This window comes from Erythrolamprus reginae, chromosome 1 (assembly GCF_031021105.1).
Source record: "Erythrolamprus reginae isolate rEryReg1 chromosome 1, rEryReg1.hap1, whole genome shotgun sequence".
Classification (NCBI taxonomy): domain Eukaryota; kingdom Metazoa; phylum Chordata; class Lepidosauria; order Squamata; family Dipsadidae; genus Erythrolamprus; species Erythrolamprus reginae.
The window spans coordinates 374,203,239-374,216,888 of record NC_091950.1 but is presented as its reverse complement, the minus strand read 5'-3'; the positions used below and the strand labels follow the sequence as shown (position 1 = coordinate 374,216,888).

The window sequence follows — 13,650 nt, the reverse complement described above, 5'->3', positions numbered from 1 at the left end:
GAAAGTATCAATTCCCCCATGCCTGACGACAGAGGTGGATTTTAAGGAGCTTACGAAAGGCTAGGAGGGAAGAACTAAAGGACCAGGCTACCATAATCATGGAGATGGTGTGATCACTTCCATGTGGTCACTAAGAGCTGATAACAATTTGATGCCACATAATCAAAATTATGATCATTTACAAATTTACCTAAGGAAAAAATCACCATTGTTTAGTGAAATGTACTATTGACCCACTTCATTTTTGTAAATGAGCTTTCCCATCCTGGATGTCTTACAGGTGCCCTTCATCATTCATCTTCCCTATTCCTCTATCCAGCAGAGAGAAGCAATTGTGGGAATTATTGGTGCTATATATTTGAAGGGTGCCCATTTGCAGAAGACTCCTAAAGCAGAACCGAGCAGCTGCCAGTGAATACCAGAAAACTAATCTCGTTCTGCTCTTGGATTTGTACAGTTTTGAAATAACAATTTCAAATACAGTAGTATTTGAATAGTATTTGTTTTGACTTAAGAGTAAGAGGTGCCAATTTGTGCTCAGCCTCAGCAGCAAAATGTCTGGAGCCTATTTCAACCGAGTAGTTGATGCATGGAACTCACTACCAGACTCTGTAGAATCATCTCGTAATCCCCAAGACTTTACCCTTAGACTATCTACTGTTGACCTCTCCCGATTCCTAAGAGGTCAATAAAGGGTGTGCATAAGTGCACCAGCATGCCTACCATATGGTCCTAATGTTTCTTTTTAAATTTTTACTAGTATCATTTATATGAATATTATATCTTTACATACCCCCAATATGGACTTGACAAAACAAATAAAAAAAATAAAAAACATTGCCTGTCAGATATGTTCAACTACAACTTCCAGAATTTTCACTGAGTTCCATTATAATTTTTTTTCCAGGCCAAATCTAGTTAGAAGCACAAAGCAAGGGAAGGCCCATTTATTCCACATCTTTTATATTACTATTTTGAATAAAATAGTTGATCTGATTATGGTAGGGAGTTGGGCAGCATAAAATTGAATGAATGAATGAATGAATATTAATAATAAATAAATAACTATAACTATAAATGAATATAAAAATATTTATTATTTATTTATTAATTCTACTTCGATGCCGCCCAATCCCGAAAGAAAGAAAGAAAGAAAGAAAGAAAGAAAGAAAGAAAGAAAGAAAGAAAGAAAGAAAGAAAGAAAGAAAAAAAGAAACCTGAATAATATTAAAAAAGCGCACCAAACTTGGTTACTGTACAGAATTGTATCTCATTCAACATGCCCTGGACCCAATCAGGAAAGAGCACTTCCCTCCCCACCCCTCCATTCATCATTCGTCTTTCGTAACGAATGGCGTGAGCGTAACAAACAGGGACGGAGTCAGATCGGCCAATCAAAGAGCAAGGAAGGCAGCACTTCAAGGGTAAGAAGGAGGAGGAGGAGGGCAAAACACGCAAATGCGAGTGCTGTGTGAGTCTTCGATTGGCTGGCGAGCGAAGCAATCCGAGCCCTCCGTTGGAGCGTGCCACGACGATAGCCACGATTGGTTGATACAGCCAGTTGTCATAGTTACCTTTAGAAGAGGAGGATCCCGGAAGCGGAGGGCGGATTGTGAGTATCAGTTCGTGCGCCTGTTGTGCCTGTGGCGGCGTGGCAATCTTAAGGGAGGTCCTCGATGGCTTCGCGGGTTCCGGGTTTCGGTGCTTTATTGGTCCTGCTGCTGGTTCCGGCTGGGCTGGGGGGAGCCGTCGCTGATGACAGCGACTGGGTTAAACTGCCCAATAAATGCGAAGGTGAGCTTGGATTCAGGCGTACGGAGCTGATGGGATCTGGAATGAGTGGGATCTGTAGCGTCAGTTATTTAAACAGGAGCTTAGACAAGGCAAACTCTTGTCTAGTAAAGTCCAACTAGGATAAGGGTAGACAAAATTGGCTCTTCTATGACATGTGGACTTCAACTCCCAGAATTCCTGAGCTAGCATGATTGGCTCAGGAATTCTGGGAGTTGAAGTCCACAAATCATAGAAGAGCCAACTTTCCCTATCTCTGAGCTAGGAGGATTATAAAAATGAATCATAAAACAGTAGATTTTTTTTTAGTCCCAGAATGGAGCACCGATCTTGTCTTTTGTCAAAAATTATAGTATTTATTACGTTCTACTCTTTAAAATGCTACAATGCTCTTTTACCTCCGGTAAGACTGGCAAAAATATTTCCCAATACTGTATATGTCCTATATGCTGGAAATGTAAATAGGAAATCAGTACTTATAATATTACATGTGATGGACTTGCTCAAAAATAAGGAAATATTGGAAAACAATATAAAAAGGGATTGAGGAAGTAACCAAACAGACATAGAACTTAATCCAGAAACTTTTCTGTTAGGAATATTTGGAACAAAAATAGACAGACAACTCCAATATTTCATATTAACAGCGGCTAGAATTCTCTATGCACAATTTTGAAAAACAGACATAATCTCTACAAACAGTATGAAAATAATTAAATATCATAATGTGCAGAGATGTGTAAAATGACAGTGCAATTTCAGAGTAAAGAGGATACAGAATTCTATCAAATTTGGGAGAATGGTTGGAACATACAAAAAAATTTGATAGAATAAATAATATTATATAGGACACAATTGGTGATGAAAAATAATAAATAAAGGAAGAAAATTAAAGTTAAGAACATAATAGACTTATACTAGCGATACGTAATGGTATAATTCACATATACTGTATACACTTTTTTCTCTTCTTTTTTTCTTTTTTTATGTTGGTCCTGTATATATATTTTGTACTTTGTATTTGTATTTTGTATGTTGATTTGTTTTAAACTCAATTTTAATTTAAAAAAATAAAATAAAATGCTACAATGCACTGAAGGTGAAACAATGTTTGGATATAAAGTAACATATTTATGTCCAACAGCACTAGATCAATACCGTCTCCCAATTGCTAGGTATTTTTAAAATTATAATCATGAGAGTGAGAGAGTACAATAGATTTATGGGATGGGGCAGGCAACAAAATAGGGAGTAGGGAGTAATTGTGTTTAGAAACTCCTAATATGATAAAGTATTTATAAACTTTAAGTGTATTATTATTAGACTTGTTTGCTGCCCATCTCTCCATAAGGCAAGTAATGTAATCATTAATATAATGATATTAGTGCTACTAAGTTATTTTGCAGATGTAAAATAAATGATTTTAATCTGGGAATGATGGGGTAACCTCCTCATCATTTTGGGTTTTTTAAATATATATTGCAGCCTATTAGCTGCTTGGAGTGTTTAAGAGTAGGCCGGGGATATAAATGTTAGTAAATAAAATAAATTATTGACAGGACTTTCTTACTATAGTGAATGATAGCTATTAAATGGCTGTTTTTTCAAAGGAGAATGGTTGGTGGTTTTATTTAAAAATCATTATGGTATTAATAGAATGGAAAAAAGGATGTGAAAAAATGTTGTCACTAAAATGGGCCATATGAGTAAAAAAGAAAAGAGGAACAGAAAAAAGTATGAGCCCATAGTTGTGAGTTTTTAAGGTTTCTGAAATAGGTAGTATTGTACTGTAAAGAAAGCAAAATGGATTTTGACTGAGAAAATGAGTTCAGCAAAGCTAGTTGTGTGGGCTTATTGGAACAGAGAATGTATGCTTTGTTTTATTATGTAAAGAATTTCTGTTGTTGCCCAATTGCAAAAAGTGTGGCTGTGGTATAAAGAGTGTAGTACTATGTGTATATGAATTTTCATTATATCCATGCATAGCGAGTCATTAAATTTTGCAAATGGAATAGTGAGGAAACTGGTCTGCTTTCCAGTATGTTCATTGCTATAAAATGGTGGGAAATTGAGCAACGTTTGTAATATAGTGGATCAGGAGTCACAATTATCATTACTAATTGTTTCTAGTTTGCAAGTATGTTGCTTTGGAACTGAAGACTTCCTTTGATGAAACTGGCAAGACCAAGGAAGTGATTGACACAAAATATGGCTTTCTGGATGGCAAGGGATCCAAACTCAAGTACACAAAATCGTAAGTGGAACAAAGCTGTTGAGAAATGCAACAATTTTTTTTATCTTGGCTATTCCCTCAGGATTCACAGAGGAATCCTGAGAATGGATTGAGGTACAAGCAAAATGCTAAAACATTGAATTGTGAAGTAAAGTGCCATAGCATTGCAGACAAAAAATTTGGAGGTAGCAAATGGATGATTAAACTGGCCACTTGTCCTCCAATAATTGAAGCAACCTGAATTTTCATTTTCAGAGTTGAAATAATGGACATCCAGAAATATTGATTAATTTCCCAGCATTCTTTTCTGTCTTCAGGGACATTCGATTGATCGAGGTGACAGAAAACATCTGCAAGAGGCTTTTGGAATACAATTTGCACAAAGAAAGATCAGGAAGCAACAGATTTGCAAAGGTTTGTAACTTAGAATTCTTCTAGCATTTATTGCATAATTTTTACAAGCCTCAACTTGCATTGCTTGTTCCTCACTTTCCTTTGGCTGCCTTAATGTTTTCAAAATATATTCTTTATTCACTCTATTTTAGGGTATATCTGAGACATTTGAAACTCTTCATAACTTAGTGCACAAAGGAGTAAAAGTAGTGATGGACATTCCATATGAGTTATGGAATGAAACCTCGGCAGAAGTTGCTGATCTTAAGAAACAGGTATGATGGTTGAAGGACTTTTATTTTTGTACTATTATTATTATTATTATTTAAATTCTGATATACTATTTTTAGCCTTCCAGGGCTGCAGGGATGTATGGGACCTACCTTTTTTCCAGTTTGGAGGACTGGGCCTTTAAATCACAGAAGAATGGAGGCAGCTGAATGTGTTTATATACCTTAAATCATTTCTAAAAAAAAAATATCACCAATAATTGCTATTTCAATGTGATGTAATCCGGGGAGGCTCTGAGGGACCCCAAAAAGAAGAAGTTTCTAAATGGTCAGTTACTTAAAAATATATATAATGAAGCATCTAATTAGCTAAAATTTGTGTTAATCTGAATATTTACAAAGAATTTACAGAAATAGCTTCGGAAGGAGACTGCTGAAGCTTTCAGTGGTTTACTAGGTCTTTACTCTTTAATTCTACCAATCACTATTTATGAAAAAATGTCACTTATATTTCTAAAGACTGGAGGCCACAAACAGAAGAAGCTCTCCTGTCAAGTAATCTTACAGAACAAAAACAGTGAAAAACGGGAATCAGCTGTCACTGTAAAATATCTTGCCTCAAAAAGCTTCCTTAATATAGCTGACCTATTTATTTCCTGGACTACATTTTTAGGGGCCAGGAGAGCAATTCTGAGGCATTATTCTAAAACATAGGTGCTGCCTAAAATGATCCTGTCATACGTAGACATCTGTATATATCAAATAGTGGAGCAGGGGGTATTGACAGATTATTTACGTGAAAAGAGGGACTGCAGAAAACACTTTTTGAGGTGCTTAGGTTCCAAAATCCTAACCCTTTAAATCTTTATTGACATTAGCATTCATTTTTAGATTCAGCTTTACAAAAAAGGCTTTTTAAGATAAAAATGTAAATTTACAATTCTAAAAATACTGAAAATGTTACTTCTCTAATCCTTTCTCTTCTGTTATTTTTGGTCTGTTTCTGTTATTCTTCAGGGGAAGAATTCTGAGGCACCTGAATAGTTATTTTGGAACAAAAGAAATTATCTACAGGATGTGAAAATGTGTGGTGTGTGAAACCTTGGGTTTGTAGCTTTTTCGGAATGATTTTTGTTTCCCTCTCACTTTGTCTTCTAGTGTGAGACAATGGTGGAAGAATATGAAGATGTGATTGAAGATTGGTATAAAAACCATCAACAAGAAGACATTTCCCAGTTTCTGTGTGCAAATCATGTGTTGAAAGGAAAGGACACCAGTGAGTTTCTCTTTCATGGAATTAATTAATGTGGGTGGCTGGGATCTAGGGATGCTTCTGCAGCACAGCCCCATCTCTCTCCCCTGCCCCCCCTCCCCCCGGTGGGAAACATGTTTCTCTGTGCAGTGTCAAGTTCTGCATTTGGGGCAGGATGAAAGACATATAAAAATAGGTGGGAATAATAATCCATTGGATTCCATGGATAGCTCTCTCTCAGAAAAGGCAACCAAATTGGTAACAACATATTTTCTCCCCAAAAACTATGGCAAGTTCAGCCTATAAAACAATTGGGTAGCCAAGTCTCCCTAGGCCAGTGATGGTGAACTTTTTTTCCCTCAGGTGCCGAAAGAGCATGGGCAGGTGCTATTGCACATGTGCGAGTGCCCATGCCCATAATTTAATGCCTGGGAAAGGCGAAAACAGCTTCTCTCGCCTGTCGAAGGCCCTCTGGAAGCCAGAAACGGCCTGTTTCCCAACTTCTGGTAAACCCAAAAGGCTCATGTTTTGCCCTCCCCAGGCTCCAAAGACTTCCCTGGAGCCGGTGAGGGTAAATATGTCCTCCCTCTTCCCCTCTGGAGGCTCTCTGGAAGCCAAAAATTACGTCCCAGAGCCTCTGTCTGAACCAAAAAACAGCTGGCTGGCACACACATACATGTTCCAACTGAGCTTGGGCAACAGCTCGCGTGCCATAGGTTCACCATCAGTATCCTAGGCTCACTATGGAAACCTCTTTAACATAATGGAATGTTCTAGTTAGGAAACAAGAACTGACATAGTCGAAGAGGTAGATGTCTGTCCCTTCACAACAACAACAACAACAATAATAATAATAATAATAAATTTATTGTCATTGTCAAAAACAACGAATTGTCATTGGCAACGAAAGTCGTGTTCCACTACACTATATGAAGAACATCATGATTCCTAGTTGCTCATGCCACATGGGAGAAAGTATAGCTTCTTAGTTTTAGGTTTTTTAAATTCTTTTTTTAAAGAATTAATCTACTTTTAAAATCCATACCTTATAATTAAAACAAACCATGACTTATCTCGGGTGCGATTTCAATTCTTTGGCACATTAAAATGGTTCTAAGATTTGGCTAGCCACTAGAATTTTAGAGTTTATGAATCAGATTAAATAGAATAAATTAAGGAATTTTCTTTCTCAGACTTTTATGAAAACCTATATTAAAAAGAATGACTGTATTTTTCGGAGTATAAGACACACCTTTTTCCTCCCTAAAAGAGGCTGAAAATTTGGGTGTGTCTTATACTCTGAATGTAGCTTCCCCCCCCCCCCCGAAGCTTTTTTTCCAGCCCCAACAAGGTGCTAACAATCTTCCCAGCTCTTACCTTGCAGGCTTTTTTATTGTTAGTCTCTCCAAAGAATATTTTTCCATCCCTAAGTCTTTGCAGGCTTTTTTCATTGTTCTACTTGCTCCGAATAAGTTTCTTTCCAGCCCTAATGAGGTCCTAATGATGTTCCCAGCTCTTACTAGCTTACAGGCTCTTTCATTGTTACCCTCTCTGAATAAGCTTTTTTTTAAGCCCTAAGCAAGGGATAAAATAATGTGTTAAAGCTGACCAGACTAAGGACGCCAGCCAGATGAATAGGCAGATTTCTCCCCTATTTTCCTCCCTTAAAATTAAGGTGCATCTAATACTCTGGTGCATCTTATACTCCGAAAAATACGGTTTTACCCTTAAAACCAAGACTGTCACTAAGAGCAGCTTCCTATTTTTGTTGCTAAGGAAAAAGAGGTAAATAATTTAAAACTTAATAATAATTAACAATTCTTTACTTTAAAAAAAATTATTTATGTCTGAGAAGGATGGAATTGAAAGCCAATTTTATTCATAGGTAGATTTCATTAATTAAAAGGAAAAGGTGACTTAATCAGGACGTAATGTTAATAGTTTCAGTTGTAGACAATGCAAAGTTTTGCTATGCTTAGTGTTATCTGCGAGACTGCCTTCTGCCGCACGAATCCCAGCGGCCGGTTAGGTCCCACAGAGTTGGTCTTCTCCGGGTCCTGTTGACTAAACAATGTCATCTGGCGGGACCCAGGGGAAGAGCCTTCTCTGTGGCGGCTCCGACCCTCTGGAACCAACTCCCCCCAGATATTAGGACTGCCCCCACCCTCCTTGCCTTTTGTAAACTCCTTAAAACCCACCTCTGTAGTCAGGCTTGGGGGAACTGAGACATCCCCCTTTGCCTATGTAGTTTTCTGCATGATATGGCTGTGTGTATGTATTTTATATATTGGGTTTTTTTCTTTTTAGACTTTTTAATGTAAAACTGTTATTTTAGATTTTAATTATTAGATTTGTTACCATGTATTGTTTTTATCACTGTTGTGAGCTGCCCCAAGTCTATGGAAAGGGGAGGCATACAAATCTAATAAATAATAATAATAATAATAATAATAATAATAATAATAATAATAATAATAATAATAATAATAATAATAAACCTCTGATCTATTTATCAGAATTGACAGCATTTCCAGGTTCTGCCTTTCCTAAATATCGCATCTTCACAATAGTTCTGTGAAATATTAACTTGGAGTCAACTCAGCAGTTCCTGGTTTCAGGAACTAGTAATTTAAACTGGAAATTGTGAAGGTTGAGAGAGAAAGAAAAATAGCGATGTTTAAGTCGAGATAGAGGGAAGTGGCAATTTGATGATAACTTAGGAACTGCTCTTGTCCTTTTTCTAGGCTGTCTGGGAGAAACTTGGGCCGGGAAAAAAGGAGACCTGGCAAATGCAAGGCAGAAAACCAAGAAAAAGGAAGGCAAGGCAAAAAAGCCTTCCAAGAATAAAAAACGCTCCAAGGCTGATCAAGAAAGAGAAAACATGCAGCCGAGCACATTAGAGTCACCTGATCAGACTGCAAAGGAAGATGATGATCAGAATCTGGTGGCTTCACATTCACACAGCACAGATGAACTGTAGAAACTTCAGTGTCACGTTCTATCCACACTTGTCTTGTGGGACCACTGAGAATTGCTGTGGGACATAAGGGTTGCAAGAAGATCCATATTGTTGTGAAGGGGAAGTGAAGAAATGGGCAATGATCATGGTCACTTGAAAGTGAATTCTTCAGTGTTAACTACACCTCAGCAAAGGCAAGCTACAAGAAGCCAGCTTGTTACTTGTATTCTTCGGTGGACAGTCAAATTAGAAGTGCTGTGGGAGATGCAGTTGAGCTGTGGACTATCTATTCTATGTGGAAGCTGAGTTTGCTGTCCTCATTAATTCCCTATCCCATCGCTTTTGCTTTTGGATTGCTGGACAACATTTTCCTGGATTTGATTGTAATCTGAGAGGTCTCTAACTTGTACATTCTATTCGGGGGTGAGATGAATTTATTGTTGTCCTTCCTTATTAAATAGAACACGGTTTTAGTTTGGGAGGAAGTGAGAATGAAGAATATTCATTATTCTGTCAGGATAAATGGCATTGAGTTTTTCTTCTGTTTCCTTTTTTTTAAAGTTCTTACACGAGGAATCAATTCTGCAGCCATTTCAATAAGAGGAGCCTATACAGATGTCTTTGTTGATGCTTCCAATACCCAAAATTTATTTCTGGACATACAAGTCATGCATTTTAATAAAAAAGAAGGATATTTTTTGCATAATTTGTGTTTCATTTAGTTTCTGCATTCACCCTCCATATCTGTTCCAGAGAATGCATCTATTATCTCTGTTCAGTGTTCACTGTTTCTTCAAGGGATTGAAAGGAATGAGATAACCAAGGACCTCCAGGTGCAAAGTGGTCAACTAAAAATCATTTTAAGACAGGTCACCTGCTTGTTTCATGTATGAATCATTTATGCGTTCTGTTATTAATCTTTTACTGGACAAAACATATTTGCCGAGTTGCTGAAAAGTATTAAAATAAAGGTAGTGTCCTGTAGGAGGAACAGTTGTCTCAACTTGGTTCACACATTATACTAAGTCATAAAGTGATTTGTATATCACTGTTTATGACTTAGAATAATGTTGTGACTATTGTTTGTTTAATAAATATTTATAAACACATGTGATTTAGCACAATGTGTGAATCCAGCCAATGTGTGCAAATTTTAGTATGAAATTCCTTTGCCATGAGTTGAAAAGCATTGTGCCATGTCAGAGTGGAGTAATCAAATGGATAAACACTTCTTTAAGCCAGGAATTAACACTGGGTGTAGCTATCTGGCCTTTTCATTTTGTACTCAAACCGTTTTTTAATATTCTTCTCCTACTTCAAGTAGGACAAAGCTGGAATGTGTCTTGCTATAAGATATAACAGAAGAGTGCGAGCAAAATGGCAAGAGAAACTCCTTACAGTTTGCTTTCCCATTTCACAGCATCCTTGGAGCTTCAGTAAGTTTTTTTCAAAGCCCCCCCATGCTCTTGACTCGTGGTATGTGACTGATGTTAAGTACTGTTATATTTCCCTTGAAAATTCAAACTATCCTATCGTGTCTTGTGATGCTGCAGAGCTCAGCTTGGAAACTGTAGATCCAGATAGTATTATATATGAATTAAATAAAAATAATTTTCAATTTAATTTTTATATTTGCACCATCAGTTTTCTAAAACGAAGCTCCTGACAAGTCTGTTCAAGGACAAAGAGGACTTGCAAACAGAGGCCCTTCGATGTGCTTATCAACTGCATGTGATTGACTTATATCTACAACCAGAACTGGTCTCTTAATTTTGTCAGCTATCAATTCTCAGCCCTAATTACAGTCATCATTGAAGACTAGCTATATTTTAAAATGATTGTACACAAGTATGTGTTCTCACAAGAATAAGTTCGATACAGTGGATAATGTATTGGGCTAAGAATCTGGTGAATTCTAGTTCCAATTTAGGCATGATTGTAGACCAGCCATTCTCTCTCAGTCAGAAGACAATGAAAAACCACTTCTGAAAATTGCCGAAACACTTGCAGGGGCTTGTCCTGGAAATTGCCAGGAGTCAACAGTTCAATGCAGAAGAAAATTGCTTTTCGCAATGTGATGGGTTACATTTTCATTATTTTTCTCTCTCTCAAAATAATTTTTAAACCAAAACTTTTGGTCTGAAAAAACCATCAAAATATAATCTAGAGTTGGATAATACTGTTACTGTACTGAACAAAATGAAATACTACATATCTTTTTATTTCCATGTTTCATTTTGTCAATTTGAGGTAAATTTTACTTTCTATGATCACTTGTTATCTTTAGTGGATTTAGTACCATACTTCATTTTTTGGTATGAAATCCTATGTTTGGTTTTTCCATTGATGTTTGGTATGATGGTGTTTTCTTCATCGGTAGTAAACATAAGGGAACTTAACTTGGAGTGTCTGGAAATGTATTTCATACATTTCCCAACTCTCATTAAGCTAAGTTCTTTATAATAAGATTTTTTTTAAAGTACACTGATGCATTAATGCCAACTTAATACTAATAATTTCCAAGTGACTTGATAGAAATATCTAATTATAGATTAGATGCCCAAAAGACAACGTTGTGGTTGCACATTGATTTATGATGGAAAAGTCACAATTTGAAGCTAGTGTTTACTTTTGAAAAATACCTAGAAAAAAGTTAATCATCTGTAGGCATTGACTAAGCAATGACAAGAAAAAATATCTTGTGACAAAGTCAGATTCCTGTGCTATTCCCATGGGCAATGCAAATTACTTGCATGTTCAATGGGAAGTGTTTGCTATTGCACTTCAATGAAAGTAAACATATAAACATATGTAGAGTGTCACAGCTGGCTTTGCACTTTGCAACGTAGCTCCTCTGTTGGCATTTGCTGCACACTTTGATCCATCTTTCATGTGCTTTCGAAATACTACACCTCTCTTGGCAATGTTTATACGAACTTGTTTGCTGCTGTATAATTTTACAGGCTCCCTTTGATGGATTTGCTAAACAGTCTTGCTTGATGACAGAAGACTTTAAAAAAACTTTTTCTTTCTGTGTAGCAGAGTGAAAATTATATTAAATGTACTCAGTGGATTAGTGAACACTTTCAATTACAGTAGGATTTTGACAGAGTTTTAAAACTTCTGTGCTACACATTTGAAAGAGCATTTTTTAAATGCATTCTGAAATCTAAATATGAAAACTTGTGATAATTGATTATGTCACCTGGACAAAGCTTCTGTCTGTGTCTTTGAGGATTCAGAAACTTGTACATACAACATCAGTTCTATGAAAGTGGAAGCCAATTGTTTCCTTCAGCTGGGAATACATTAATGACAATTGAAGTCTAAAGTCAGAGAAAGGACCAAATTTGATCAGTTAACATTACTATATCAAAATAATTTCAACCACATTGTTTTTCCCCTTTTGTACCTTATAGATCTTGTTATACTGTATTATTTCAATGCAATAATACTTTACTTGTGTAACATAATAAGTTATGAACTTATTTAGAAAGCTTAAAATACTGTAGGAAACAGTAAAAATTCTATTCATATTAATAGCATTTTAGGATGTCAATATTACATGTTGTTTTGTTTACCACCTGCATTATAGAGAAAAATGTGTCTCCATTATAAACAAACTGTTTCAGTTTGTTGCATTTTTACCCTGTTTTCCCCAAAATAAGACATCTACTGATAAAAAGCCCAATCAGGCTTTTGAGTGCATGGCAATAAAGCCAAGCGCTTATTTCAGGATTCAAAAAAATCGGTATAATACAAACATGGAAACTGAAACTTTATCCAATTTGTTTCACAAAGTAATGTAGTAAGCAATCTACCATCCAAACTAAAGCTGCCATACCTAGACTTCAAAATTGAAATAGCCGCTATTGGCATCAAAGATATACAGAAATGTTAATTACTTGCTTTTATCTAATACTGTATCTGTTTGGATTTTTGCAATCTGAATGTCATAGTCTGAAGAGAGGTGGATAGAAAGCATGGCATCGTGGCTGTAATTTCTTAATGTGATAGGTCTCTAGGTTTAATTTGTAAATAAAAAGGGAGCATTAGGCGTTCAAGAGATTTATTAACCAAATGAAGACTTGCATTTTGTTAATGGTCAATGTCATGGGAATTTCATTTCAAATGACTGGTTGAACATTGTCTCAGGTGCATGATCTTATTTATTTAGTGTCACATGAAAATGTTTTGAAGTAGAAATTTTAGGGGTTGAATTGTCAGTCAAGAAATCACCCCAAACAGAACTACACTGCCTTTTCCTTACCCTATTATCTTTCTCAAACTGACAAAGGTACTGACTAAAATCTAGGTGGCAAGCATGTCCAATGTTAGTCTTTATTATGCACTTAAGTCTATAGTATTACAAGAATTATTCTGTTTGTAACTTTAATTGTGTGAAACACTGCATCATAGTGTACAACCTTTTGTTGGAGGTATCTCATATGTTCAATATCCAGGACCATAACTCCTAAGTAACTGAAATTTGGCGAATTTTATTTAAAAACATATGACATAATACAAAATGTCATAAAACATTTCCTATGGTCAACCCTGGGTATTTGAGTTATAAAGTTCAACATAGTGAGGTATATAGTGCAACATAGACTTGCAAAGCAAATACATCTCTGAAGATCTCCCTGAATTTCTAAGAACCTTTCAAGGACATTAGAAGCTCTGCCATTATTGAGTTACTGTACCACCATGTCCCACATGCAAGTGATAGCATCCATTAACACCCCAGCATCAAAATGGAAAAGTCAGGTCTTCATGCCCTTCTATAAAATCA

At 36.2% G+C, this 13,650-nt stretch overlaps 1 protein-coding gene across 4 annotated transcripts; it reads left to right on the top strand.

The window, feature by feature from the left end:
• The first annotated feature begins 1,458 nt into the window (after window positions 1-1,458).
• On the top strand, window positions 1,459-10,481 carry CNPY3 (canopy FGF signaling regulator 3). Of its 4 annotated transcripts, XR_011557519.1 has the most exons (7): window positions 1,588-1,794; window positions 3,922-4,045; window positions 4,342-4,438; window positions 4,570-4,692; window positions 5,806-5,923; window positions 8,644-9,281; window positions 9,420-9,561. XR_011557519.1 is itself a non-coding variant. In XM_070734611.1 (6 exons), exons 1-6 carry the CDS (start codon window positions 1,459-1,461, stop codon window positions 8,877-8,879), a joined length of 852 nt encoding a protein of 283 aa, XP_070590712.1. In that variant the 3' UTR covers window positions 8,880-9,561. The 4 variants fall into 4 exon arrangements, 3 of the variants coding, with proteins under 3 accessions (XP_070590712.1, XP_070590713.1, XP_070590714.1); XM_070734611.1 differs by having other exon boundaries at window positions 1,459-1,612; window positions 8,644-9,561; XM_070734612.1 differs by having other exon boundaries at window positions 1,579-1,794; window positions 8,644-9,561.
• The last annotated feature ends 3,169 nt before the right edge of the window (window positions 10,482-13,650 follow it).